The sequence below is a fragment of the Mustela erminea genome, chromosome 3 (genome assembly GCF_009829155.1).
Source record: "Mustela erminea isolate mMusErm1 chromosome 3, mMusErm1.Pri, whole genome shotgun sequence".
NCBI classification, from domain to species: Eukaryota; Metazoa; Chordata; class Mammalia; order Carnivora; family Mustelidae; genus Mustela; species Mustela erminea.
This window is the reverse complement of record NC_045616.1, coordinates 85607322-85634927: the sequence shown is the minus strand read 5'-3', so window position 1 is coordinate 85634927 and position 27606 is coordinate 85607322. Positions and strand designations below refer to the sequence as shown.

The following is a 27606-nucleotide window of genomic DNA, read 5'->3' as shown; positions in this document are numbered from 1 at the left end:
TGGGAGATGCTTCAGGCCCTGCGAAGCCGCGCGTATAGGAATGGATGAAGGGGCGCCTGCGACCTCCCCTATACCCACGGTCGATCCGGGTTTACACGGAGGCTCATCCAGGATTAGTCCCTGCGCTCGACTAATCCCAGCCGCAGAACCGACCCCAGGGTCGAGGAGCCAGGCTGGTGGGGGAGGGGGAACGCGGGCTGAGCGGAAGCACGCGAAGGGGGGAGGGGCACCCCGGGAGGTGGGGCCGGGAAACCGGCTGATCCGGTCTCTGTTCTTCGACCTCTCTGGAGCCGATGTTTACCCGGGAGCCGGACGGAGGAGACCCAGGCCGCTCGGGCCCGGAAGCAGGGGGAGGGGAGAGCACTCGGAGACGAGATGAGACCTTTCCAGGTCCCCTGAATCGACCTCCAACCGTTCCTGACCGTGGGAGATAGCCACCAACAGCTGTCTCCCGCCGTTCTCTTTTGAGTTCCGCAGTCCATACTTGTTGCCAAATGAAGGGGGAATAGGAAAGGATACCAGCCCCTTGGAAAAAGAGAGCAGCACAGCGTACCCTTCCCCAGCGCTCCTCATCGCGCCCCTACCCCACCCCATCCCTAGCCCGCATCTCCGCTCAGGGTGGGGCCCTGCCGGTCCGGCACAGCGCGTAGGTTGGGGGAGGGAGGCACTTTGACAGGCATGGAGTAGATATCTGTCCTCGGTCAGCTTCCTTTTGCTTCCCATTCCAGAGTGGCACCGATTAATCCCAATGGGTCTCTGTCCCTCTTCTTCGGCTGCGTCCCCTGGCTCCCTCCAAGGCCTCTATCCCAGAATGAGTCCCCAGCTCCCCGGGACGCAGGCCTGAGGGCCCGGAAGAAGTGAGGTGGGGTCCGGTTTTCACACTTTTATTGTAAAGCTCGGGAATAATTACACGGGTCTTCCATTGACAGCTCAGCAAACAAACCGGAAACGAACCGAACCGGAGGGGGTAGGGGCGGTGCCTGCGCATGCTCGCGGCGGGGGAGGGGGGAGGTCAGAGAAAGAGAAAGACAGAAAGAGACAGAAATCATTACAAATCAACGGGATTGTGCTCGCAGCGCCAGGGATGGGGCGGGGTGGGGGGAGTGGGGGGCGGGGCGGGGGCCCTTCCCGGGAGGAGCGAGGCGGTGGGAAGTGGCACGAACCAAGAGAAACACGACCCCAGTGTGGGCACCCGACAGCCCAAAACCCCCCTCCCCGAACCCCACCCCCCAACACACGAGAGAGACACGGCCCCCCTCCCCACTCAGATAACCCGAGGAGACACAGTCTCCCTCTCCCCAAGGGCAGACAACCCCGCCCGGGAACCCCATGGGCGAGACACAGTCCCCCCCTCCCAGAGAAGTCCCGCGTGGAGACGCCCCCTAAGAGACTTTCTCTTGGCCAACATAAGCCTTCCCAACACCAGGAGATAGCCCACATCCAGGGAGGAAATGGCTCCAGCGGCCGGATCCTCGGGAGAGAGGTATCCCAGAGCCTCCAGGAGAAAAGACAACTCAGAGCTGTCCCGTCTCATCCCAAAAGTGCTGCAGGTCAGAGACGTCCCTAGAGGAGAGATGCAGGGAGGGCCAGAAACATCCCTTCCCAGACATGCTTCAGAGATAGCCCCCTTCCCTGGGAAGAGAGATGGCCCAAGACTGACATGCCTTAAGTACTCCCAGGAACCCTGGGAGGAAAACAGGCTCCCCAGAGAGCCTGGGTAGGGGGAGACATGCTCCCATGGTCCCCAGAGGGAATACATGTCCCTCCAGAGACTCCCAAAGGGAGAGATAGGGCCGAGGGAGCCCCCGGAGGTGAGAGATGCCCCAGAGACCCTCCCCAAGGGATGTGAGACAGGCTTCAGGGACCCCAGGAGAGAAATATGTCCCCATATACCCTCCCCCTACCAAGAGACATGCTCTGAAGTAGGGGGTTGGGGACCAATTAGGTCCCCTCTAGGAAGACACTGACTGGGTCAGGCTGGGTTTGAGGGGGGTCTCCTCTGGCCAAATGTCGCCTGTTTGTACATAAAACTGTACGCGACACAAGGCATTGGGGAAGGGCTTCACAGACCTAGGACCAATAGGGGTGGTCCCTGGTGCTTTCACCCATCCCCTGCCCACCTTTGGTTTCACCTCTCGAGTACCCAGGGGGTGACAGACTCAGCGCCCTGACCCCAACCAGGGGGCTGGAACTCTGCCTTTGCCTGTAGGAAGGGCTCCTCCTCTGTGCTTCTCAGCCCTCCCAGCCACCTGGGCTACCCCCTTCCTTCTGGCTTCTCCATTGTGCAAAATGCTCCTCCGCCCTTCCACTCGGTGCACAGGGGTCCCCAAGACCAGGGCAGGGTGCCCAGGCCACCAGGGGCTTCCAGGGGAGTCCACTGACTCCAGGAATGCTTCCTGTCTGGACTGCCCACTCCACCAAGCAAATGGGTCTCATACAATCTTCTTGCCAGAACCCTGACCTCCAGGACACAGGACAGCCCTTGAGGCCACTGCCCCACCAGCTGGGCACACCATGTTACCAACTCTACCGCTATTGCACCTGCCCTGTTTGTGCAGGGGGAAGGAGGCTCTTTATCAAGCCCGCAGCCCACTTCTGGGCTTCCCCCAGGGAAAGGAGCCTTTGGCCATCCCCCAGACCTGGTTGCTGCCACCCCAGCCCACTCTACCCTCTGCCCTCAATAGAAGGGCTGTGTATGCTGAGGCTACCAGCCTAACAATGCTCTCCTTCCCAGCACTGTTACCCCAGGCCAAGTTAGGGGCAAGGAGCAGAGAATAGGGTGATTCTTCAGGCCCCTGGCTTTCCCGAGGTGGAGTAGGGTGTCTGGGGTTACAGGAGTCAAGACCCCAGCAGCACAGCTCCCAAAGGCACCAGACAACCCAGCAGCCTGTACCCAACCCTCCCACCCTTGGGCCACCCCCCAAGCTTAGACTAAGTCAAGCAAGGGCCATACCCTGAGTCTCCAGCCTCCCAGCCTGGGCCCCTGGGGAGCTGGAGAGGTATGGGCCAAGGCAGTGGGGGGTTTCTGAAAGGAAGAGGGACTGAGGCTTTGAGATGGCCACAGTGGGAGATGAGGGCTCTATAGGATGCCCATCACACCCTGGCCCCCTGAGGTGCAGGAAGGAATCCCACCTCATCATGGCTGACTGGGCTTCTCTGCCCCCCCAATCTCCCCACCCCCTCCCCCAGGGGACCCCTGACCCTGGCAAAGGGAAGCCCAACTGGAAGAAGGGGGCCTGGAGTCCAGGGTGCCCTGAGGCAGCCCTTCCCACCCCCTGAGATCAAGGCAATGGTGGTTTTACAGGCTGACGGGTCAGTCATGGCAGGGGCTGGGGGTTGGGGGGCAGGGAGGGGGCAGGGTGCAGGTTCCCCCTATTAGAGGCAGCAACCAGCCACCCCTTGAGCAAACCTTCCTGCTCCCAACTCACCCAACCAGGCCAGAGGCACAGTCATCCCACCCCTGTCCAGCTGCCCCCCACAGCCTCAGGGCCCCTCTGTGATGCTCATCTGGATGTGGGGGGGCCAGCCTGAGCGGGGACTCCCCCCCCCCAGGGCACAGCGCAACAGTTCCAAAAAAATAGAGATTTGTATTTTTAAAAAAAATTAAATAAAAGCCCAGCTCTGCTGATAGGCGAATGTTACCCCCATCCCCACCCCCACCCACCCACTGTTTCCCTGGCCTGCACCCCCATCCCACTACGGCCCCAGGGGTATTTACAACATGGAACAGTAGAGGCCTGGGGTGGGGGGCACTGCGGCAGGGAGGAGGGGGCACAGGGCAGCCTCCCCCCACCCAGAGGGGTCCCCCAAGACAACACAACATCAACAAGAAAAGTTGCAAATCAGGCAGAAATGGGGACATCATTCCAAGGTCCTTATATACAGACACTGCATGACCAGCAGGGAAGGGGGGTGCCCAGATGGGATCAGGCAGGGGCACGTGGCAGGCAGGTGGGCGAGCCCAGGAGCAGTATAGGAAGACAAGGCCTCCGGCCCACTCCCACCCCATCCCCACCCCACTTTTGGTAACAAAAGCCCTTCAGGGAGCCCCTGGCGGTTGAGTTTCCTCTGGGAGTTCCCAAGGAGAGGGGCTCCCCAGTTCAGCCCTGCAGCAGGGCTGTAATGGGGACATCCTGTCTCCACCCTGGTCGGCCATGTGGGAAACAATGAGTTAAAAGTGTGTTGCCCACCCTTGACTCCACCATCTGCCCAAAGTAAGGGGGTGCTCCCTGGAAGTCGAGGGAAGGGAGCCTAGTCATTATAGAGGAGCCCTCTTGGGCACCAGCTGGGGGGAGCCCCATAAAGGGGAAGAAGGGCTCCCAGGGGCTGGGGGATGAAGTGAGGAGAGAGGACCTGGACCCTGCTTGGGGGAAGGGCCTGCGTGGTCATGAGGCCAGTACTCACCCCACCTGGGGTCCTGGCTGGGAAGTCCACGCTGAAGGGGATCAGGAGCAGGACCCTGGAATGGGCCCAACTGGGGCCTGGCCGGTGGCTGGGGTGGGGTATGGCCACCGGCCAGAAGGGGGCTCACAGGTAGATCTCACGCTTGGCTGTCTGGGCAGATGCCGGTGTGGCTGCAGGTGGGAAGTCCGAGGTCTGGGTCAGGGGAATTTCCTCCAAGGTGGCCGAGTCCTTGCAGGAATCATGGCTACTGTGGGAGAAGGCACTGTAGGAGGGCAGGAGGCGCACAGGGGCCGTTTTGGTGTTCCGGTCTTCCGGGGGGCTGGGGCTGCCGGCACCCACAGGCTCCTGCCCTCCTCGGTCCTGGTAAGGCACGAAGGTGGAGAGTTTGAGGGCGCTGCTCTTGGTCCGGCGGCTGGGAGATGACTGGCCCGGCATCCAGCACGTGTCAGAGTGGCCAAACTCGCTGCACTCCTGGGTACATGTGCCCGTCATGGCAACATCAGGCAAAGGGCGCAGGTCTGTGCAAGAGAAAGGGGAGGACAGTCTTCAGGCAGAGTAACATTGCAGAGCTCCCTTCCAGGGCTTCCCATGGGCACCTCCGCCCTGCCTCGGGACAGGGGTGCACGCCCCTTTTGCCCACTGAGTTGGCAGGCGTACACACCCGCAAATAGACACACAGCCTCCTGCCGCCCACCGCAGGCTCTTCTCTCTCATACAGTCTACCCTGAAATAGATGCGTTCTTCCATCCTCAGCCACCCTCCAGCTCTCCTATCAACACACCCACCAAATCTGCCCTCCGACAGGTGCACAAACACACAACCCATCTACACCCTCCCTCATCTATCTCCAGACAGGCTTAAAGAAGCAAATCTATCTTTAGGGGTGAGGAAACCCCCATCCTCATTTAAGGGTCCAATATCTCTGTCAGTCTGTCTGTCTGTCTGTCTGTCTCTCTCTCTCTCACACACACACACACACACACACACGCCTAACCTCAATAGACACGACACACAAATCTATACTGGGCTTCGCCAGCCTCAGATGAAGGTGGGCAAATACCGTCCTTCTGAACCCCTCCCAAGCCTCACCGTGCTCCCATCTATCCTAGAACCCCACCCTACCCCAGCACAGTGAGGCCCTCCTTTAAAGCCAGGGAGAAGATAGTGGGGAGTTCACATAGAGGCACACACTCGCATCCTCACAAGCACACTCATGCAACCCCTCCCCACCGCACTCCAGCCCCCTATGCCAACCACCGCCCCTGGCCTAGCCCCGGCTCCCTGCCCAGAACACCCACGGGAACAGGAGTTGGCCGCCTGACATCAGTAGCCAGTGTGGTTGCTGGGCAGCAGGGGTCTCCATGGGAACGGCTGGGCCAGGAGCACTTCCTGTCATAGTTGTCCCTGTCCCGCCCTTGCTCAGGGACAGTACCAGGCGGTGACCCTCCCTCAGGGACATGACTGAGCAGAACTGCCTGGGGCCGGGGCTCCCCTGGTATCACCCACCCTGGCTTGGCCTCCTGCCAGTGCAAGGTGAGGAGGGGACAGCTCTGTCATTAACCCTCAAAGCACCAAGGCTCTTCAGCTCATGGTTGGGGGACCCAACATGGCATAGAGCAGAACAAGGTCACTGGGCAAGCGGGGCTGGGTGCTGGGCCAAGTCCCACAGACCCCAGACCCCAGAGCAGCTCCCACATACCTGGCACTCTGCCTCAGGGCCTGCTCCGGCCAGCCGGCTCTGCGCGGGCACAAAAAGGACGAGACGGGCATGAGATAGAGCATGGAGGGGCAGGGTGGGGTGGAGGGCACTCTGAGACCTAGGGCCTGGAATGTTAGACAAGGGCCCTGTGCCTGAGGGGTGGGGAGTAGAACTTTTCATCTTTTGGGGGGAAGTTTGGACTGAGGGAGAGGGCAAGACCCAATGACAGCTCCAAGCTGGAGAGTCTTTCAGTCCCAAGGGGAAGCTTCTTTGTTCTCCCCCTCCAGAGGCTACCATGGATCCCTTCACACACACACACGCATATGCATCACACACACACATTTTGAAAGTGTACCCACTATCCATTCCCACACTGACCTCTGCTCTGGCCCAGACCTTCCTTCTGCCACCACCCTTCAAACCCCTCCCAAGCAGGCCTCTCCCCTCCCCAGCCTTCCCCACTTCCTTCCCTCAGCCAGATCCTCTCTGGTTCCTCCCCTCAGGGGATCATCATACCCTCTTCTGAGCTCCAAGGAGCATCCAAGGGCCCCTTCCTTTTCTCAAGGCCGTCTGACCCCATTAAGGGACTGTCATGACCTCAAGGTTCCCTCCAGTTTCCCTCAGTGCTGTCTGAATCCCTGTTCTCAGGAAGGCCGCATACTGCAGTGCCCAGGGCAAGATCTTCGGAGTCGGAGTAGCCTTTGCATCCCTGCCGGCTCTGTTACTTCCTCTGTCTTACTTTGGGTAAGTGACTCAACCTCTCCGAGCCTCACGTTCCCTGCACTTGTGAAGAGAACAGTCTAGTTCTCAGATCAGAGAGCAGTTGTGAGGATTAAATGAATATATAGCTGAAAGCACTCGGCTCAGTGAGTGCCGCTAAACACACAAGAGCTCAATAAATGGAGGCTATTGTCCAAGTCTCATCCCTGTTCTCCACTCCTACCCACCCATTCCCGGGGTGCCCTGTCCATGCTGAAGCTCCTCACCGTTCTCGGGGTGCTCCATCTCTCCTATGCTGCCATCGGGGGTGGTGCGCTCATAGTGGTCCTCGGGCAGAGCCAGGGGACCGAGTCGGGGTCCCGAGGATGACTTGCTGGATGGCGTCTCAGATTCCTCCAGGCCACTGTCATAGTAACTGTGCTGGGATGGGTCCTGCAGTTCTTGGGCCTGACTGGTGGCGGAGAAGGTGACGCGTCGGTGAGGTAACTGTGGGGAGAAGGAGGGTCACTGCTGGCAGGCCAGCTGGCCCTGGGGGGCCCACCACCAGAGCGACCCCCAGCCCCAGCCAGGCCCTCCCCAGAGCTCCCGGCCCCCCAGGCCTCAGCAGCAATCCAGAAGAGGCCCAGCCCCCCAGCACAGCAGAGCCCCCAAGAAAGCGCAGACCGCAATGGAGGAGCCCCTTAATTCTGGGACAGTTCCCAGGAGAGCCAAGTCCACACACTGCAAGTCCCACCACAGCACAGGCCCCAGTGTTATTGTAGCCCCCAGGCCACCACAATAAGCCTAATCCAGTACAACCACTCGTCACAGCACAGCTTCCCAGTATCGGCACAGCCTTTAATTCCAGAACAGCCCACGCCAGAAGAGCACAATACCAGCCAACTCCCCTAATTCCAGCATAGCCTCAATCAGGAGCAAGCTTCCAGATTTCCAGAACAGCTTCCTTAAAGCAGTATGGAGTCCTCATTCCGAAAGAGCTCACCAATACCAGTGCAGTTCCCTAATTTCCAAACAGCACCCCTGAACTTCAGCTCCTCACCTGTCTCATTGCTCTTTAACTTTCCATTGCCTCCATCCAAAAGAGATCCCAGTGTCTTTCTGATCCTTGGTTCCCACCCCTGCTTTGAGATGCTGTAAGCAGCCTCAGGACTCCCTGCTGCGTCCCCTCCCACTTGAGCCCCTTTGTCCCCACTTCATTCCCCTCTAGAGAAGCCTGGGAGTAGAAAAGGTGGGAGGGGAAGAAGGAAAGGGAGCTTGATAACAAACCGGGGGCCCCTTGGGGGTGGGGAAGCAGAACAATGGAAACTCCCCTATCCTCCAGATCAGGAAACAGAGTATTAACTGTAGAGGGCAGGGCCCAGGAGGACCTGGGCATAGGGGGAGGGGCTGGCATCCATCAGCAATTAGGAAGGCTGGCCTCAAAGAGAGACTCCTTCTAGGAAATTGGAAGGAGCTTCTGGGAGGGGCCGTGGCTCAGTGGAACCAGGACTTAGAAGCTTGTATGGGGGGTTGGGGTGGGGGTAGTGGAACTGGGACAGGCTGCTCCTAGCCAGCAGCACTGGGTGCCTGCCTCGGGTTAAGGATTCTCCCAAGAACCTGGCAGCCTCAGCTTGGCACTTGGTACAACCAACCAGCCATGGAAACACCCACCTGGGACTGCCACTGATTTTGCTGCCATCCAGACATGAGGAGTTGTGGAGGGCGGAAACCCAGGGCCCCCAGAAGCCGGGGGATGGGAACAGCTCAGGCCCAGGCCCTGCTGCTGCTAAGTCTCCAGTCTCCCTCTAATTCTCTAGGACTTCACTGGTGCTTTGTCTTTACTCTAAAACCCTCAGTAGGAGCTTATCAAGAAGGCCGGAAAAGGGGACCCCGGGTTTGCAGACCCATTCCCCCGGTACCTCCTGATCCATCACAATCTTCATTCCATTCAAGGCATCTGAGGTAAGCTGTTGGGAAGGCGGCTCAGAACTGCCTTCCTAACTTGGCTCCCACCTCATCTTCAGGAATAGACAACCCTTCTCGGGATCCATGTTGTGATCCAAAACACCAAGGAGTCAGGGTGATGACAGATGAGGTCCCCACAATTGACCTGGGGCTGGGATGTGGTAAAGGAGTCTCCAGGAGGGGTCTGCGGGCAGACTGGTCGTCCAGTGCTTCTCTTCCCAGTTTTCCCCAAGATGGTAGCCAGCGGCCTTCTGTTCCCCCAAAACTTACACCTGGTCATCCAAAACTTGTCGCTTGGGCCTTTTTTCCTATGATTTTTTTTTTTTTCTGTAAAACGGAAGGTTGGGCATCCTCAACTCTAAACATTCCCTATAATTCTATCACTATCATATCTTAAAAAGCCTAGATCCATAATCTCTCTGATGCTGGTCCTGAAGTTCTAGACATTTGCTGGGTATATTTCCTATTGGCGGTCTCTACTGACCCTTCAGATTCAACAAGTCTGAAACTCAATTCTTCTTTATCTTCAATCACCTTGTGCATGGGCAACAATTTCGTCACTATGCCATCACCCAGACACAGAAGAATGATGTACACCTGGGAATCCTGGGAGCTGTCATACCCATTCCCCCAATATCCAAACATCCTTTGAGTCCTAGAGGTCGTTTCTCCCCAAGTTTAGCCAATTCCACCCATCATCCATTGTCCCCACGGCCACCGTCCTTGTCTGGACCTTGGAGTTTCAATTCTATACATTCACCTCTACCCCATTTATAGCCACTACATGCTCTGGTGAACTTTCTAAAACTCAGTTCACCCAAAACTCGTGAGCTTTCAGGGGCTCCCGTTTCCTGTTAAGGAACTTTTGGCCAGGCATCTGTGCACTCTACAACCTCCAGTTCCTCCCATCTCATCTCTCAGCTCTCTCCTATACCCTCCACTCCCGCCCTGACCCTCCCCTTTCTGCCCTCTCCCTGTCCCCAACTTGGCCATGCTCACTCCTGCCTCAGGAGCCAGCTCACTCGGCTGAACCTCCTGCCCAACTCCTGCTTGTCACTGAAGAGCTGGCTCAAGTCTGACATCTTCCTTCCAGGAACCCACTCCCATGTCCTGTGTGGGTTTTCCCACACTGTGTTCCTCAAAGGGAGGGGCACCACCGTCAAATAAATTTGGAAAACCCCGAGTTACACAAAGTTTAACGGGTCCCCCACCTTTGTTGCAGGCGTTGCAGAGCCTTTAATAGGCTAATGTGATAGCGCATCTCTTACTCCCCAAACGGACTTAATTAGGGGACGCCTCTGGTAAAGCATTATGGGTAACAGCAGACTCTGGAAATCAGATTTCCTGACGCTTTGTGTTTGAATTCTGAGTCCAGCACTAACCAGTTTTCCCTCCTGGAAAATGAGCATTGTAATGACTTATGTCACCAAGAGTTATGAGCTTTGAATGAGCTAATTCACAAAAAGTGCTGAGTATGGTACACTGCACCTTGTGTAAGGACGAAAAAATAGTAGCAGCCAGTAGCAGAAGGAACAGTGGAACAAGCTGGGAAACTTCACTAAGATATTTCCCACTCCACGTTTAAGAGGCTCAATTGCCTCATCTTTTCACATGTGTTATCTCTCCGAATATGACCATGTCCCCTCAGGGTCTAGTACCATGCTGATCACACAGTGGGAGTTCTGATGATGACAATGGTGTTGTGGTTTGGTTGTGTCTTAATGTCGAAGGGAGGTGTTCATTGTGGCTCCGTGGATGTGTTGGGTTGCAGCTGAGTAAGGGATAATCCCTGGGAAAGACAAAGCAATGAAGAGGCTAAAGGAATAGAAGAAAGAGCGACCTGGTGGCAGCAAGGATGGGAACAGAAAAGAATCATTGGTCAGGAGCTGCTGGCGGTCCCCCTAGAGATGCTTATTTGTCCAGGAGAAATGGGATGCAACTAGTTTTCACTTGCCCCTGCCCCACTCCTCCAAAGCCCCCAGGACTGTTTACTTTGGGGGTACCCCCAGGGCATTGGGGAGTTTGTGGATGGAATCCGAGAGCTGGCGCCTTGGACCTCCTGGGAGTGTCTCAAGCCTCTTCAGTCGCCATGGAGACATGTTGCCTCTGGCCTCAGAGACTCCCCCAGGACCTGAGGCCTCTCACCCAGGCTTTAGCCCCAGTGCCCTGCAGGCACAGCCAGAGACAGGGCAGATCTAGGAGAGCAAGAAGTGAGAGACGGAGAGAGAGAGAGTGAGAGCCAGCAGCCCAGGGTAGCTAGAACAAGGAGCTGAAGGAAGGGAAGGGAGGATGGGCAGGACTAGGGTCCCTCAGCTTAAAGTCAGAAGGGAGCACCCTACGAGTCGGGATCCAGAGCAGGCCAATCCAAAGAACTTGAGGATTCCCTCCCCCACCCCCACCCCCACCCCCCTGGTCCTCCCTCCCAGTAACCCAGGCTAGTGATCATAGTGGGGACATGCAGGGCAGGACCCAGTAATTGCTGGGCATTGAGCGATGCTGGGATGAAAAAGCTGGGAAAGGGACTTGGAAAGATCTTGCCCCAAGGGAAGGTGGCTGGTGTAATCAAGGGCTTCTCTGTCTTCACCTGAGGTGGGCGGGCTGCAATTCACCCTTACCAGGTGTTCTGGCCCAAGCTCCATCAGGGGCTCCTCAATGTGAACAGATTGGAAGGGTGAAGTCCCAGCCAGTGGACAAAAAGCGGGACCTGGGTGCCTTTCACTTGAGTGCACCTGCCCTTTCTTGGGGAAGGATGTTGTTCCTAGGAAGATGGCCTCCCAAACACAGAATAAGAGGACATGTTGTCAGATGGGATGATGGTAAATGAAGATAGGGCTGGGGTAGAGGGCAAGTCTGGGAAGCAGGAAGGGGCAAAGAGAAGGGATAGGGAAATTGGGTAGGGACCTAAGGACAAAGGGCCATTTCCAGTCTCTCTCACTCCTTCTCTCAGTTCCAGGAAAATAAGAAACCAAAACTCCAAAAATAGAGAACTTTATTGTCAGGGATAAGTGTTTGGGACTGGGGAAGGGGAGCCAGGGCCCAGTCCCAGGAGCTTGGGGTGGGGAAGAGGCTAACACAGCAAACACAGAAGGCACAAATAGGGAGGACCCTCCTCCCTGACAGAGTCCCTATCCAGTTACCCAATAGGACCCCAGGTCTCCATGTTTCCCTTCTAGAGAAGCACCAATAGGTGGTCTCAGCTAGAGACCCAGCTTTGGAGTAGACTTCATCTTCCCTTCCCTTCCCCCTTCTGCCTCCACCCCTTCTGCTCATCTGCCCATCAGCCCCCACTGGCAAGACCCAGCAGCTGCGTCTAGTGTCTTGGGAATTGACAGTCACAGGCCTCTCCCAGTGGGGAGGGGGCAAGGAGGAGAATGCCACAGAGCACACACCCTCCCTCAATTTTCACTCAGTCTATCCCTCTGCCTGGGCAAGGCAGCAGGGTCATCACCAAGGCCCCGGCATCCCCAGATCTTTGGTCCCACCTCCCACCACTGGCTTGCGTTGGCCCCTATGGGCTGAGGAGCGCACAGGTCTGATCCACCTGCCCCATCACTCCCATACCTCGGTCCAGATGGCACCGTGGTAGGGGTGGGGTAGGGGCCGGGGTGTGCTGAGCCGCAAGGGCTGGCCTACCTGCTTGCTGGGGTATTTGGGGGGGTTGGTGCGGTAGCTGTAGTCGGAGTACTGCTCTGAGCCCGTGGATGTGGTGTCACCAGTGCCCACAAATGTGTTTGCAGGTGGCAGGTCCTGCACCACTTGGTGCTTCTTGGAGGCTGAGGGTGACTGGGGCTGCAGCTGGATGGAAGGCAGTGGGGAGTTCGAGCGGTAGTGGCGGCCCAGGTCAGGGCTGCCCGGCGGGTAGTTGAGGGGCAGGTGGATGCGGGGGCTGTCTCCAGGGGCATCACTCATCAGGTTGAACTTGAGGGATTTCTGCAGCCCAGCCTCATCCTCGTCCTCCACTGGCTTCACAGGCTTTGGGGACTTGCTCTTCTTGCCCTTGCCTTTGTTTCCCTTGGAGGCTTTGCTGCTGGGCTTGGGGGCATACAGATCCTTGGTTTCCTTCTTGCCAGCCTGGTAGCCACTCTTGGCCTCCCGCTGCCGGCAATAGCGCACAAGCACTGCCAGGGCAATGAGCAAGGCCACGGCCACCACACCGGCCACCACTCCAAAGAGGATGTTGCCACGTTGCTTGGAGCGCTCATATTCTGGATCCCCAGCAATATCGATGTCCAGTGGCGTGTCCAGGCTGTGGCCCAGCAGGGTCTCCAGAAGGGTGCGGTTGGCCAGGGTCTCATTGACGTAAAGGTGGACCAAGGCCGTGCCATAGCGCGGGGGCTTGCCTCGGTCACTGACTTTCACCACCAGGCGGTGGAGCCCATGATGGCGCCGCTCAATCTCCTTCTCAAGGGTGATGGCCCCTGAATGGGATCCAATCTGGAAGAGTCCGTAAGGATTGCCACCAGCGATGCTGTAGGTCAACTCCGCATTGACCCCGGAGTCAATGTCCTCGGCTGTCACCTGGCTGACAGTCTCACCAAGACGTGTCTGTGGGGTCAACAGCTGGTGGGAGGTGTTGGAAGGGGCGGTGATGAAGGGTGCGTTGTCATTCTCATCCAGCACGTTGATGGTGACACCCACATACGCTGAGCGAGGTGGGACACCCCCGTCCACTGCCTTCAGCTGGAAGGTATAGGTGCTCTGATGCTCCCGATCAAAGCTCAGGCTGGAGAGGATGGTGCCTGTGCCATTTTGGATAACGAAATCACCATTGTCCTGCTCCACCGTGAGCTGTACCCGGGCGTTCTCTCCTTTGTCCCCATCAATGACGGTCACCATGCCCACTGGACTCAGTGCCGGCATGTTCTCCATCACTGAGAAGTTGTAGCCACTCAGCATAAACTTGGGGTCATTGTCATTGCAGTCCAGCACATTGACAAGGACGGTGGCTGTGCCCTGCAGGCTGGGACTGCCCCGGTCAGCTGCCACCACCTTTAACTCATAACTATCCCGCTGCTCCCGATCAAGGGATGTCTTCACCCGAATCTCTCCAGTGTCAGGAGAGATAGTGAAGAGGCCCTTGGCAGCTGGCTCTGGCTCCAGAGAGTAAACCAGCTCCGCGTTAGAGCCTGAGTCGGCATCACTGGCAGTGACTTCGGCGACCACTTCACCCGGCTTGTTGTTTTCTGGGAAGGCAACCTCAGTGACACTCTGGGTGAACACAGGGGCATTGTCATTGACGTCTACCACCTGCACCTTGAGGGAGTTGGTGCTAGAGAGCGGGGGGTTGCCAGAGTCCACGGCCACAATCTCTATGGTGTAGTCTTTGACCTTCTCATAATCGAGTGGAGTGGTGGTCTGTAAGAAGTACTTCTTTTTGCTGTCACTTCCCGTCTCACTGGCCTGGCGCAGCTGGAAGGGCACGTCATTTGCCACCACACAGGTGACAGCTGCGTTCTCTCCCTCATCTCGGTCAGATACCTGCACCAGGGCCACGGCTGTCTCCTCTGCCACATCCTCCGAGATATTAGCCATCCCATCTTGATGGGTCACCAACCCTATGCCCCGGATCTCAATGGTGGGGGCGTTGTCGTTCATGTCCTTCACAGTCACCACCACTTGGGCACGGGCACTCTTGGGGTTGGTGCCTCGGTCCTTGGCGAGCACAGAGAAGCGCAGGGTACTCAGGTCCTCGCGATCCACGGGGCCCTGCACAGTGATAAGTCCAGTGTTCCTGTCCAGTCGCAGAAGACGCCTCACCACCTCAGGTGCCTGGTGGAATGTGTAGTCGATCTCTGCGTTGGCGCCTTGGTCCGAGTCATTGGCCTTCACCTACAGGGCAGCAGAGGAAAACAAGGGAAGCCGGGATGGGTTAGTCTTGGGATAGCACACTAAGGGACATGTGTGCTGCCTTTGCAGTGAGCATGGCAGATACGATTCGTCTAATGCGGCACCCTTTCCAAAAGCAACACATAGCCCAACTGCCCTTTTCCCAACCCCGACACAGGGCAGACAGTACTGATCTCGTTCCCTAAGAAGCACAGATGTAGCCTGCAAATCTTCTGCTGTGTTACAAGAAACTAGCAGAGATGGGACAGCTCTGCTTCCTGTTCCTGTACTGGTGTGCCCCAATCTGGGGATGCGAAGCCAGCTAGCAACTGGGGTAGCCCTTCCACCCAATTAAACGGGCCTTCAACCTTTCCAAAGAGCTGGAAAGGTGTGGCACGTCTGCCTGATGTGAGCACAGTACCCACGTGTGCGCGTACATGTATTCTGAGACGGGGGGTATGTGTGAATGTGTGAGAAAGTATGTGTTTGTGCATGTGTGTGTTTGCACACAAGTGGAGACCCACATGCCCACCTGGAGGCCCTAGGGGAGGGGGCTTCGTTCGAAAGCAGTCACATAGGGATATGGGTCAGAAGGAGCTGGCAAGGCCATGGCTCCCTCAAACCAGGGAAACCGGTTTCAGCATCTTCTCCCCTGGCTGGTGCTGGCTAGGCACCAACTTGAGGAATCTGGGCGGCTGAGCCTGCGGCCGGGAGGGAGGGGCTGGTGTGGGCCACAGAGCCTGCTGGCAGCGGGCTGGGCTCCCAGCATCAAACAATGAACTGTCTGTCCCTTTGCAGTGGGCACGCCCTCCCACACCAACGCCGACGCACACTCGGCCCAAGTCTATACAAACATGGGTGGTGATGGGGCAGCGGGAACCTGGTGGGAATGGCCATGAGGTACTACTGGTAAGGGAGAAGTGGGTGTGTGTGGGGGAAATAGGGAGGACAGGACAAGTATAACCTGGCAGAATCTTTGAGAAACACAGCAGAAGAGTTCTGGGTTCAAATCCCAGCTCTACCACTTCCTAACTACATAAGCTTGGGCCAATTACTCCATCACCCCAAGCCTCAGTCTATAAATGTATAAAATGGGTTAATAATAGAACCTATTTCATAGGGCTGTGGTGAGAATTAAATAATACTTGTAAAAATGCCTAACACTGCCTGGTATGTGGCAAGTGCTCCCTAAATAGCATTTATCCCTCCTTTTATCCACCCTTCCACCTGTCCATCTCTGAAAATCAGTGCTAACATAGTGCTAGGCACCGTGTCTAGTGGGGCCTCATACCACTGCTAGTCTCCTCTCCTTCCTGTTGGGAACCAGAACTTGTTCAACAGTGGAGACATCTGGGCAGGGCATCCTAGCTATTCTGGGCCTTTTTCACCTCTGTGAGAGCCAAACTGTTTCTCCTCCTCACCCCCTCCCCCGTCCCCAGTCCACCTCTCTGTCACCTACCTTTCCCTTGGGATTCCCACTTCTCCCTGTCTCTAGACTGCTCACCTGGCTCCTTACACACTTACACACTTCTTACACACCTCTCTTACCCTCTTACCTCCCTTTGTCTCTGTGACTCTTCACTTCTGTCCCTGTTTCCCTCCCAGCCTTGCTCAGCTCTTTCTGCCTCTCTCCCATCCTCTCTTTTCTGCCCCTTCTCAAACCCCATCTCTGCCCCACTCTTCTGCTTCGGCCCACTGGAAGGGGGTGTAGCTGTTACACACATAGGATTCAGAGTTTGAAGCCGGGCTGTTGGACATAGCCAGAGGGGGATGTGAACACACCAGCTGGGAGACCAGGCATCAAATTTCCAAATCTCTGTGGGCTCAGTTTCCCATCGGTGAAATGGGGATAATGCTTACCTTGTACTGTAAGGATTCCATGACATAATATACATAATGTGTTCTGAACAGTGCCTGGCACCCAGGCTGTTATTATTCACCATCTCCGACTGTCTGTCTCCCTTTTCTTCCTCAGACTCTCTTCTACATGTTCAAGTCCACCAGCCTCTAAAAAAAAGCCTAAAACTCCTCCCCACGCCCCACTTCAGTTTGAGGACACAGAATGAAGGGTTTCCCAGGACCATAACGGTGTACAGGACAGGCTGAGCCCTCCTCAGCTCCCTCACTTCAAAGACAGACAGCTTCAGCCCAGGGGGAAGGAGAAAGGAGCTGGGGCTGGCAGGAGGCCAGGGTTGAGATGACAGCAGGAGATACGCCCACCTGTCTGCAGGGACGCTTTCTTTGCTCCCTCCCAGGCCCTGGCCCCACCAAGCTGCCCAGCCCCTGGGGCAGTTCCCATGGAGAGGGGTGCTGAGAACTTCAGCAGAGGCAACGGACCCCCCACTGTGCCAAGCACCCCATACTCATGAGCACCCTTGTCTAGGGAAGGAAGCTGGTGTACAGAGAGGCATCTGAATGCAGTTTTCTAGAACTCTGAGGACTCACTTGGCTCAAATAATCTCATCTGACTGTCAGGGAGAAGCAAAGAAAGGCTCTGTTCTCTAGCTTCAGGAAAAGTCTGGTCTGGCTTAGGGGCTGCTGGTGGGGAAGATATTCTCATCTCTGGAGAGAGTGTTCTTGTTCTAACCTGGCTAGCCTGGCTGGAGAGGAGGATATCATTTGACTTGAGAGGGGGTTTTCCTTCTCTGAAGTTTCTCCAGTTTGAGTCTGATTTGGGGATGAGGGGACTACTATTCCTATACTGTCACTCTCACTAAGTAGCCTTTTTTTTTTTTTTTAAAGATTTTATTTATTTATTGGAGAGAGAGCAAGAGAGCATGAACCTGAGTGGGGATTGTGGGCAGAGGGAGAGGGAGAAGCAGATTCCACACTGAGCAAGGAGCCCAACAGGGGGCTCGATCCCAGGACCCTGGGATCATGACTTGAGCCCAAAGCAGCTACTTAACCAACTGAGCCACCCAGGCGTCCCTCACTAAGTAGCTTGATAGAGGGAAATAGTATCATCTGCTGGCATAGGAAGGTCTCACCAGATCACAGTACCCTCTCAGTTTACCCCCGAGTGAAGGGAACTCTCACCAGCCGTGGCCAGGCTCCCATTTCCTGAGGTGGGAATCCTGACAGTTAGATGGAGGGACCTCTCACCTGGATGACTGAGTGGCCTATGGGGCTGTTCTCGGACAGTTCAGCCTCGTAGGAGGGCCGCTCGAACTTGGGGGCGTTGTCGTTGGTATCAAGCACAGTGACGCGCAGCAGGGCACTGCTGGCGCGTGGGGGGGTGCCGCCATCCTGCACCTTGATGGTGAGGTCATAGGAATCCCAGCGCTCCCGGTCTAGGTTGCCCATCACGATGAGCTGTGGCTGCTTCCCCTCCTGGTCCTCTGCCACCTGAAGCCCAAACAGCTCCTGGGCCTCAGGCCCGGCCTGCAGCTCGTAGGATGCCACACCGTTGGGGCCGGCGTCGCGGTCAGAAGCCACTGGGATGGGGAAGAGTGAGCCAATGTTGGTGTTCTCAGGGATGGGGAGCGTGATGACTGGCGAGGCGAAGTTGGGTGTGTTGTCATTGATGTCCTGTACCTCTATCTGGCCCTCTAACAGCCGGGGACTGCCGTTCTGCACGAGGTCTGTAATAGACACCTCAAACTCCAGGATGCAAGGCTCACCAGGGAGCTGGTTCTGGCATTCACGGAGCCCCTCGCGGTCAATAGACGTCTCCGTGGTGAAGATGTCTCCCGTCTTGCCGTCCACCCGCAGGTATGGGGCGCCTACCTCTAGTTTGTACAGGTGGCCCACGTCTGGAAAACCATAGTCCGCAGCAAGGCTCCCAATAAGGGTGTTGGGTGGCTGTTCCTCCGGCACCTTGTACACCACCCGAGTGGCATGGCCTGGGGATGCCGCCAGCAGAAGCAGCAGTGCCAGCAGCAAGGGGGGCAGCAGCAACCGTTGCCCCCCGGGGCCTGGGCTGGGCCTCGGGGGCCCCATCCTGGCAGGATCTAGAATCAGGAGGGCTGCAAGGAGAAGAGGCAAAATAGGAGGTCAGCTGGGAAGAGGAAGCTGGCCCTGAGGGTTGCCCAAGCCAGGCCCTGATTCCCCTTCTGCCATCTATACACTATCCCACGAAGAGAGCTCAGCCCCAATTCCAGAACCCAGAACCCTGAGTTTCACTCACAGCTGGGTGTAGCAGTAGCGTCTGCCCCAGCTGGAGGAGCCAGTAAGGGCCCAAAACAGGTCTAGAGGAGCTCCCGCCCATGGAACGCCCTGACCCTGCTGACACTCCCTCCTCCCTGCTCTCTATCCTGTGCTTTGCCCAACACCTCCTTCTCACCAGCATCCTGCCTTAGTCACCCATGGTAATTACCCTGATACTGAGATACGGAGAGACAGCAAGTGGAAGGGTAAGCCCTTAAGCACCCCCACATACATGACAGGAAAGAGATACAGGCACTCTTTATGTTCTCTGGACCCCACGCTGAGGGCCACTCAGGATGGCTGGAGGGAGTGGGAAGGCGTCTCATTTCTTTTCCTTCTGAGATGCTGGTCAGTATATGTGTATGAGATATGACACGTCAAATCCTTCTTTTCTTAAAGTAATCACCCAGATTCCCCAATGCCCCCACCCCCATGAAGGGTCAGCTTAAACTAGGCACCCATCAAGGCTTGGAAACAGAGCTGAAGTGTAGGAGTCAGCCACCCACCTCCCCGAGCCCCCAAGCACACTGCTCCCAGCTCTACCCCCAGCTGGGTTCCCAGGGCTCCTCCTCCTCCCTTCCTGCCCTCTTTCCACCAGTGGTGGGGGGGTAGGGGGAGGGAGACACTGACGGGTATGTGGAAGAAGAGTGTAGAGGTCAAGATTGGGGTCAGGACTGTGGTCAGGGCTGACTCGCCCTGGAATTGGCATTGGGAGCTGCCCTAGCCTGTCCTTAGCAACTGTGAGCCCAGCAGGTCTAACTGGGATGGTGCTGCCAATGCCACCACCAGCCTGTTCCTGACCACTCCCCTCCAAGCAGGCTCCCAGGCTCTCAGTAAACATCTGGCCCCTGTCTCATACCTTGCCCCTCCCCCTTTGACGTGTCCAGTCCCATCTCTGACCGGCTTCTCTGTGCCCACCCCCACATCCTTCCAACTGGAGCCCTCTATGCCATAGCCAGCCATAAGCTGCGCCCTCATCATCCCAATAACCCACTTCCCCTTCATCTCCCCCACCCCAGCTTTGAGGCAATGCACCTGCAGACCCCAGCCAGCCCTGCTGCTGTCCCAGTCTTGATCCCTTCCTTCTCTCCAACAAAACCATGGCCAGCCCCTCTATTTAAATCCAAAGTCAGGCCCTGCTTTTTCAGCAGAGGGCTCAGGCTCACTCTCCTTTCCCCACCTCCCCACTTGCACCTGAAATACCTGACACGCCCCCTCCCACCAGGAAATCCTACCTATCCTTGTCAGAGACCACACCTACCCCACTGAAGGCAGCCCCTAATCCCCCACGAAGCCTTCCCAGGCCTCTCCAGCCTGCGGTGACCTCTCCTTTCTCCAACTCACAGCCACTATTGTCTGCCCCAGTCCTAAGGCAATGAATCACTGAGCTGCCTGGACCCCGCCCACCTGCCAGTGTTCAACCCCAGTACTGTGCACCTATTCCTGTGTTCTCTGGCTCTCCAGACAAATGCCAGACTTCCTGAAGGTAGGGCCAGATTCTCTACTCATTCCCCTGCCCCAACCCACGCACGTTCACAGAGCTGGGCACCATGCATTCAACAAATGTTTACTGTGCACTTACAATGTGTGAGGCAATCTCCTGGGCACTGGGACACAGCAGCATACAAGATAGACTCAATCTGCTATCATGGACCTCACAACCGTTCGAATTCAATGACTATTTGTCATTTTTGTTTGGTTGTAATCATTTGGCACATGGAAGGAATCAGGGTGGAGAAGACATCAGACTATCCATTTCCTGGATGCTGAGCAGGAGAACAATGATTTAGGGCCAGTTTCGTTATCTGTAAAATGGGAACAACACCACCTATTTCCTAGGGAGTTTGAGATCACGTGGGCTAAACGCCTAGCGCATACTCTAAGTACTCAACAGATGCTCCCTCACAGCACTTATAATTGAAGTTATATAGCTGTTAGATGGGAAATAATTTCTACTGTTTTTTTTAACTTTTTTTTTTTTAAGATTTTATTTATTTATTTGACAGAGATCACAAGTAGGCAGAGAGGCAGGCAGAGAAAGAGGGGGACACAGGCTCCCTGCAGAGCAGAAAGCCCAATGCGGGGCTCCATCCCAGGACCCTGGGATCATGACCTGAGCCGAAGGCAGAGGCTTTAACCCACTGAGCCACCCAGGCGCCCCTAGATGGGAAATAATTTGTCAGTTGTCTCTCCTACAAGATTGGGCAGAGATGAGAACCTCTGCTTTGTTCCTACAGCCTCAGGACCCTGCTCTGGACGTGGCATACAGTAAGCACTCAGTAAAAGTTCCTAAAAGACCACAGTAGCTCTCAGGTTTAGCCTATCCTGGCACTTTCTGGGTGGTCACTGCTTATTTCCTTGCCCAATTCCCTTATTCCATCAAGAACCTACTGGCGTCAAATTTAATCCTTCTCTCTTTAGGACCATAGTTGACTCTCAGCAAATGCTCAGTGAATGCAGATTCCTTACAAAGTCGAACACTTCACTTCTTCACATAGCACTCCCAAACCACACCTCCTCCCTGGTCTCTCCTTGCCAGTAAAGTGCCCTACGCAGAAGAGGCTGTTATCAGATTAGCGTTGTGCTTGTTCCTAGTTGCAATCTTAATCTCTTTAAAGGAAGGAAAAATTTATCGAATGCTCCAAGTGGATCCACCCTCCAGCCACTATCCATCATCTACCTGCACAGATCTAGCACAAGGCTCCTCTTACTTCTAAAGCTCCAACCTAAACACACCCTGGGAAGAGGGTCTCCAGGGAACCTCATTCCCTTCTGGGCACCTTAGTCTGCCTTCCCTCCATGGCAGACACAGAGTTCATCACTCCACACACCAATTCCACACCTAAGTCTTGGCAGGGTGGGGCCTCTATGGGAATTACCCTAAACCTGACACAGAGGAGAAATAAGGCAGTGACTGCTTGCCTCTCTCACTCTCTCCAGAATCCAGATTCTTAATCCTTTTAGATCAAGCCCCCTTTATGAATTTTATGAAACGATGGGGCAGATTTTTCCAAGAAAAATGAATGCTCACAAATTTTGGCTGTAAATTCAGAGGTCTTGGTCTGACAGAGTCAGGGTGACTGATTTGTAGCAGTTCCAAGAGCTACAGATTAAGCCCATTCTTCCACCTCTCAGGGTCACAACCCAGGGCTCCAACCCCCCAGGCCTCCCAGGCAGCACACACACTAGAAGCCCCCCCACCCCATACACACTCTTTTCCTGTCTCACTCATTCACCCTGTCACCCTCAGGACATCCCTTACCTCCAGCCAGCAGAGGAATCAGGAAAGGATTATGGTGTACAACTTGGAGTCAGAAAGAGGACCACAGAGAAATATCCAAGGCCAGGAATGTATGGGGAAGAGGGTGTTTCCAGAAGGTAGGAATTTGGGGGAACATGGGTTTGGAGGGGTGGCTGCCCAGAGTGAGGGCAAGAGTTGAAGAAGGTTTAAGGCCCATGAAGCACCTAGAACGTTCCTTTAAAATGAGCATTATCTGCCCCCACCAATTCTGATTCTGGGGGAGGGACCTGGAGAAACGCCCAGGCAGTAGAGTGGAGGCAACAGGACACACTATCAGGAAAAGACTAACTCTGAGATGTGCTATGTCCCTGGAGTTGAGAAAGAAGTGCAAATTCTACTGTCACCTTTGCCATCATCATCACCGTCACCATTGTCATCATCATCCCAGCTAACACTCCCTGAGATTTTACTCCATTTATATACACTATCCTTTCTAATCCTCCCCACCCTCCAAAGTGGGTACTTTATTATTATTACACTGCTCTCCATTGTACAGATGATAAAATTGAGGCTCAGAAAGAAACACGAACTGTCTCAGGTCACAGAAGGAGTAAGCAGAGTCAAGATTTGAGAAATAAGAATGCCTCTTCTCATCCAGAGTCTGGGGGAAAGTCTGGATGGGGGGAAAGAAAATCTACAGAATTCTCAAAGGCTAGAATATGTTGGCTGAGTAACCCCCCCTCCCCCCCATCCCTGGGCTGCCAAACTTGCCTGGCAAGGAAAGAGAGAGGGCTTAGGGTTCAAGGGCTGTACAACCCCAGCCTGAAGCTGTCCCCTCCCCCACCCAGAGGCCCTGGGGATGAAGGGACACAGTCAGAGGAGCCAGGAGCAGCAGTGAGGCAGCCCTCCCTTACCCCTGCCCCCACCATCCCTGAACTTTGCCCAGTGATGGTTGCTTATGGAGAGTCATTAGTCTTCAGGCACATTCTGAAGCCATTAGCTTTATCTGCCCTTGCCCAGGCCCTGGCTGCCTTCCTGACAAGTGTGTCCCCACCTCTGCCCAGTGACATAGGCACCCAGAGCCCTGAGAAGCAGAGCTGCAGCTCGCACAGTGACTCATTCTTCTCAGGCCTGAGGAGAGCAGTGAGGTGTGAGGGGACAGAGTCCAGGGAGGGCCAAGGAAACCGCCATCTGTGTCAACATGTTGGAGACGGGGAGAGGATAGCAGTGAGTGTTCACCCGGAACCTTCTTTTCCAGCCCACCTCAGGGACTAGGGTCCACTTTCTGCTGAATGCTAAAATACCCAGAGGCAGCCATCCGCATCCCAGTGACCAAGTCAGCTGTGACCCCCCCCCTTACCCCTGCGCCCCGCACTATTACACAACAGCCACTGCCACCGTGGCCACAAAAACCAAAGGACAAAGCCAACCTCTGGGAGAGTAGGGTAAGCCTTAGTGGGGCTGTGCAGAGTGGGGCTGTGCGGAGTGGAGCTGTTCAGAGGCTTCCCACAGTGAACATGTACATGGCCCTCAGCTCCTCTCCCTGCTCTTATACAGCCCTCTATTAGCATCTGTAGGGCTTCTAGGCACCTGCATGCTCAAGTCAGAATGCTGGGGTTCAAACCCTTGCTCCACCACTTCCTAGCCATGTGACCTTGGCCAGGTGGCTTCACCTTTCTGAATCTGCTTTCAGATCGTGAAATGGAAATAATCAATTCTGCCTCTTGTTAGTTATTTGGGAGATGAGATCCGTGGCATTCAGATCTATTATATTGTAAAGGACCAGTACATATATAAAATAACTGAACAGGGCTTTTTCTTTATAAATATTTTTTAAATTTTTTAAAAAAAGATTTAATTTATTTATTTGACAGACAGAGATCACAAGTAGGCACAGAGGCAGGCAGAGAGAGAGGGGGAAGCAGACTCCCTGCCAAGCAAAGAGCCTGATGTCTGGCTCGATCCCAGGACCCCGGGATCATGACCCAAGCTGAAGGCAGAAGCTTTAACCCACTGAGCCACCCAGGCACCCCATGAACAGGGAATTTTATTCCCAGCACCAGGCACATAGTAGGTGTTCGCTGGTTCAGTAAGTAAATGAACCCATCCCCTGCTAGTTGGGAAGACCTTGGAAGACAAGGGTGGTGTGTGTCTTACCACTGTGCGGCATCCTCACCCCCAACTATGTACCCTGGCAGATAGAACCAGCAGGTGCTCAAGACATTGTTGAAAGAATCTCACCCTGCAGCACCAGCCATCCTTGTTCAGGGAAGGGGGAGCCGTACCATCTCACAAGGGCCTCCCCCATGTCCTACCCTCACCACCAGACCCTCTCCTGGTGCTTCCAGCCCACTTCTCCCAGCAGTTAGCTCACCGTCTCTCTCTAGCCCAGATCCCCTGACCAAGTAGCCACACTAGCAGTCCCTCTGCCAGGAAGAGGCCAGACCAGCAAGACACCCTCTTCCAGCTGAAGTCCCTCTGGGAATCAGCTTGGGGGAGAGGGGAAACTAAAGGCTGCCAGAACTGAAACCAGATCTGATCTGCTCCCCTACTGCACTACCCCTGCCTATCTTCAGAGGCCCTTCTCACCCCTCCTCGCTGATTCCATTCCATGCCCTGGTCTAGTTGTAATTACAGATTTCAACCCTCCTAGACCTCCACATCAAGAAAATAACCCCTACCTCTAGGCTGTCACAAGCATCTTCTGGGCACTCTCTTTTCTGGCAGCTAAGGAAGGTTGGCTCAGAGCAGGTAATGGTAGGCTCCCTCTGTCTTTCAGCACGGTGTCCTGGACTCCGTGGTCGCTGGGGCAGGCCCCTGTCTACACTGCTGTGGTCAGCGGGTGCTCCCCGCACACACCCAGAGCGTGGGCGTCTCCTCCCAGAGGACGCAGTAGTGTGTGTGTGTGGGGGGCACTGTTCCTCCACCATCCTCGGACTCGGGCGGCCCCACCCCCACCCCCACCCCCACTCCAGCGACACAGGCCTCCCAGAGCTCAAGGCGAGGTGGGGGAGCGGTGAGAAACGAGCCTCTGCCAGTAGGCCCCCTGCGCCTCCTGCCCCCAAGGGCCGCCACGGGGAATCCCTCCTCCACCCCATCTCCGCCCACTGCCTAGGGTCCCCAGCAAGCTAGCGTCGGCGGGAGCCAAGCGGCGGGCGCCGGGAGGGGGCGGGGAGGGAGCCGGCACCGGAATCACAAAGCGTGGTGAGCCAGGCCGGGTGGGGACATTCTCAAGAAACGGACCCTCTCAGGGCTAGCGGAAAGGGGTCTTTGCCCCGCACTCAATCCTCAAAGACCTCAACGCTACACCGAGTATTTCCGGGTAGAAGAAACAGTCGCCAATCACTGCTGGGTAAACTGAGGCCAGAAGTCTGGGCTCCCAAGGGTAGCTGAGTCCACCTAGCCTGCCAATTCTGCTCCAGCGCGAGCCGAGATCTTCCTTCGGGCCCTAGGGCTTTGCCAGTGCACGCGACTCTGGCCTACAGCCTGCACCCGGCGGAAGGGGCGTCCAGGTGTGTGAGGGATACAGGTGTGCGGGACCCAGGTGTGCTGGGGCCCCAGGTGGCTCGCAGAACGCAGCTAAATGGCCCGAAGAGGGTCGCAAACACCGCCTCAGGCTCCACTCCCTGCAAAGGGACCCACGGCCTTGAAGCCCAGCGGAGCCGGGATGGCGCGGCCTGCCAGTCCAGCCAGTTCCGGGAATACCCGGCCGGCCCGGCCCCGGAGTGGGGGTTGGGGAGACGCAGGCGGGGAAGCCGGTCCGGCCAGCCCCCAGGGTTCCCGCGGCGCTGATAGTCACAATAACAGTGTCGTGATTAAGATGAAGGGACGCTAGGGGCTCGCCCGACTGCCCCTCATCTTCCCAGAACGCAATCTGGCCTCCGAGGGAGAGAGAGCAAGCGTGTGTGTTTGTGTGTATAGGCTGCAAGGTGTAATGTGACACTGTTGGTGTAAGGTGTGTGACACCCAGTGTTAAGATGTGTGAAGCAGTGGATTCTGTGTTCTCGCCCGTGAGGCGCCGCTGTAGGTTCTACTTTCTGTGTTAGGGTGTGTGCTGTCAAGGCGTGTGCTGAGACACTGGGGTTGTGTTTATGTGGGTGCAGTGGGGGGGAGGGGGCAAGTGAGACCTGTGTTGTGCATCTGTGTTCTGGCCAAGGAGTGGGTAACATAATTCATGTTAGGGTGTGTTCCTTAAAGGAATATGTACGTGCGAGGTTAGGTTTTGAGTGTTCATTTGCGAACTGTGGCCGCGACTCTCATACATGAGGGCACGGAATTGTGTTTGTGTGTCTTTGTCGCCAAATGTCACACTCGGTTGTGTTCTGTTGCTCTGTTAGGGCCACGGGTTGTGTGTCCGTGCTGCTGAGTGTGCAGACGCTGAAGCGGATTCTAGCTAGTGACGGTGCCCCAGTGGGCGCTGGTGTGCGGGAGGTATGTCTGTATGCACATATGTACGGATGTATGTATGCGTGTACGTATGTCCGTGGTCTGGCCCTCTGGGTGCCCGCGGGGAGCTGGAAGCGCCTGAGTGATCCGATCTGGTCGCCCAACAAGTGTGTGTGTGCGTTGTGTACGAGGGTCCTTGCCGGCTTCGTCCCCCCCTCAAACTGGGGGTTGCGAGCTTCCCCCAACCACCTCCATTCGGCGCGCTCCTAGAGTCCCCTTATTCCCCGTGGCTTCAAACGCGCAGGGGTGCGGGACGCCACGGCAGAGGTCCGGTTCAGCACCCCCTCTCCTCGCTCGGTTTCTCGCCGCGGACTTTGGAGGCCAGGGTGCCCCGACCTCCACCCCCGGTCCGAGCTCCCAGCCGCCCCCACCTCAGCCCAGCGCGCTGAGCACCGCCCGGGCCCTCGTGGCCTCGCTCGGCTGAGCGCCCCTCCCTCAGCTCCCGCCGGCTATGGCCGCTCCCGAGCGGGAGCCGCCGCCGCTGCCTCCACAGCCACCGGATCCTTACCCGCCTCGGGGCAGCGCCGGCCGCCGGCCCTGCTGACCATGAGCCGCCACCGGCCCCGGCCCGGGCTGCGGCTCGGCACGGCTCGGGCTGGCGCTGCGGTTCAGGCTCCGGCTCCGGCTGGCTCGGGGCACAGCAGCCCCGGCGGCTTCGCGTCCGCGCCGCGCTCCCGCTCCCCGAGTGTGTGAGGCGGCGGCGGCGGCGGCGGCGGCGGCGGCGGTGGCGGCGGAGCCAGCAGCGAGCAGAGCGCACAGCCCGGCCCGCCCCCTCCCTCCCCCCTCCCTCCTGGCCCGCCTGCCCGCCTCCCTCCCGCCTCCCAACCCTCCCTACCCCCCCGCCCCGGCCGGGAGGTGGAGCTCGGGACCGCTCTGGTCCCTCTGGGAGGGGACCCCAAGCACCGCTCCCCAAAGCCACGACCCCCTTCGCTTTCTCCTCACTACCCGGGACCCGGATACACAGGCTGTCCCCCTCCCTGGCTCTTCACCTTGCACTTATCGCACGCGAGCCCCATCTGGGACCCCTCTTGAATTCCGTTCCTAACCTCACTCAAACACCTGTCCCCTACCCTGCCTGCCTCTTTGGAAGTCGGGCGGGGGAAATGTCTTCCCCAGTGCCTTCTTCCCTGAAGGGCATCTGCTTCTCCACATCCACCTTCTTCCCGCGCAGACCCCCAGA

At 56.6% G+C, this 27606-nt stretch overlaps 1 protein-coding gene across 4 annotated transcripts; it reads right to left on the bottom strand.

Moving 5' to 3' along the window:
• Nucleotides 1–868: 868 nt before the first annotated feature.
• On the bottom strand, nucleotides 869–27182 carry PCDH1 (protocadherin 1). 4 transcript variants are annotated; one of them, XM_032336354.1, is made up of 6 exons: nucleotides 26935–27181; nucleotides 17696–18558; nucleotides 12401–14596; nucleotides 7090–7309; nucleotides 6104–6142; nucleotides 4822–4922 (listed from the first exon to the last, which is right to left on the bottom strand). In XM_032336354.1, exons 1-5 carry the CDS (start codon nucleotides 26972–26974, stop codon nucleotides 6117–6119), a joined length of 3345 nt encoding a protein of 1114 aa, XP_032192245.1. In that variant the 5' UTR covers nucleotides 26975–27181; the 3' UTR covers nucleotides 4822–4922; nucleotides 6104–6116. The 4 variants fall into 4 exon arrangements, with proteins under 4 accessions (XP_032192242.1, XP_032192243.1, XP_032192244.1 ...); XM_032336351.1 differs by lacking the exon at nucleotides 6104–6142 and having other exon boundaries at nucleotides 869–4922; nucleotides 26935–27182; XM_032336352.1 differs by lacking the exons at nucleotides 6104–6142; nucleotides 26935–27181 and adding an exon at nucleotides 24662–26914 and having other exon boundaries at nucleotides 869–4922.
• Between the last annotated feature and the right edge of the window lie 424 nt (nucleotides 27183–27606).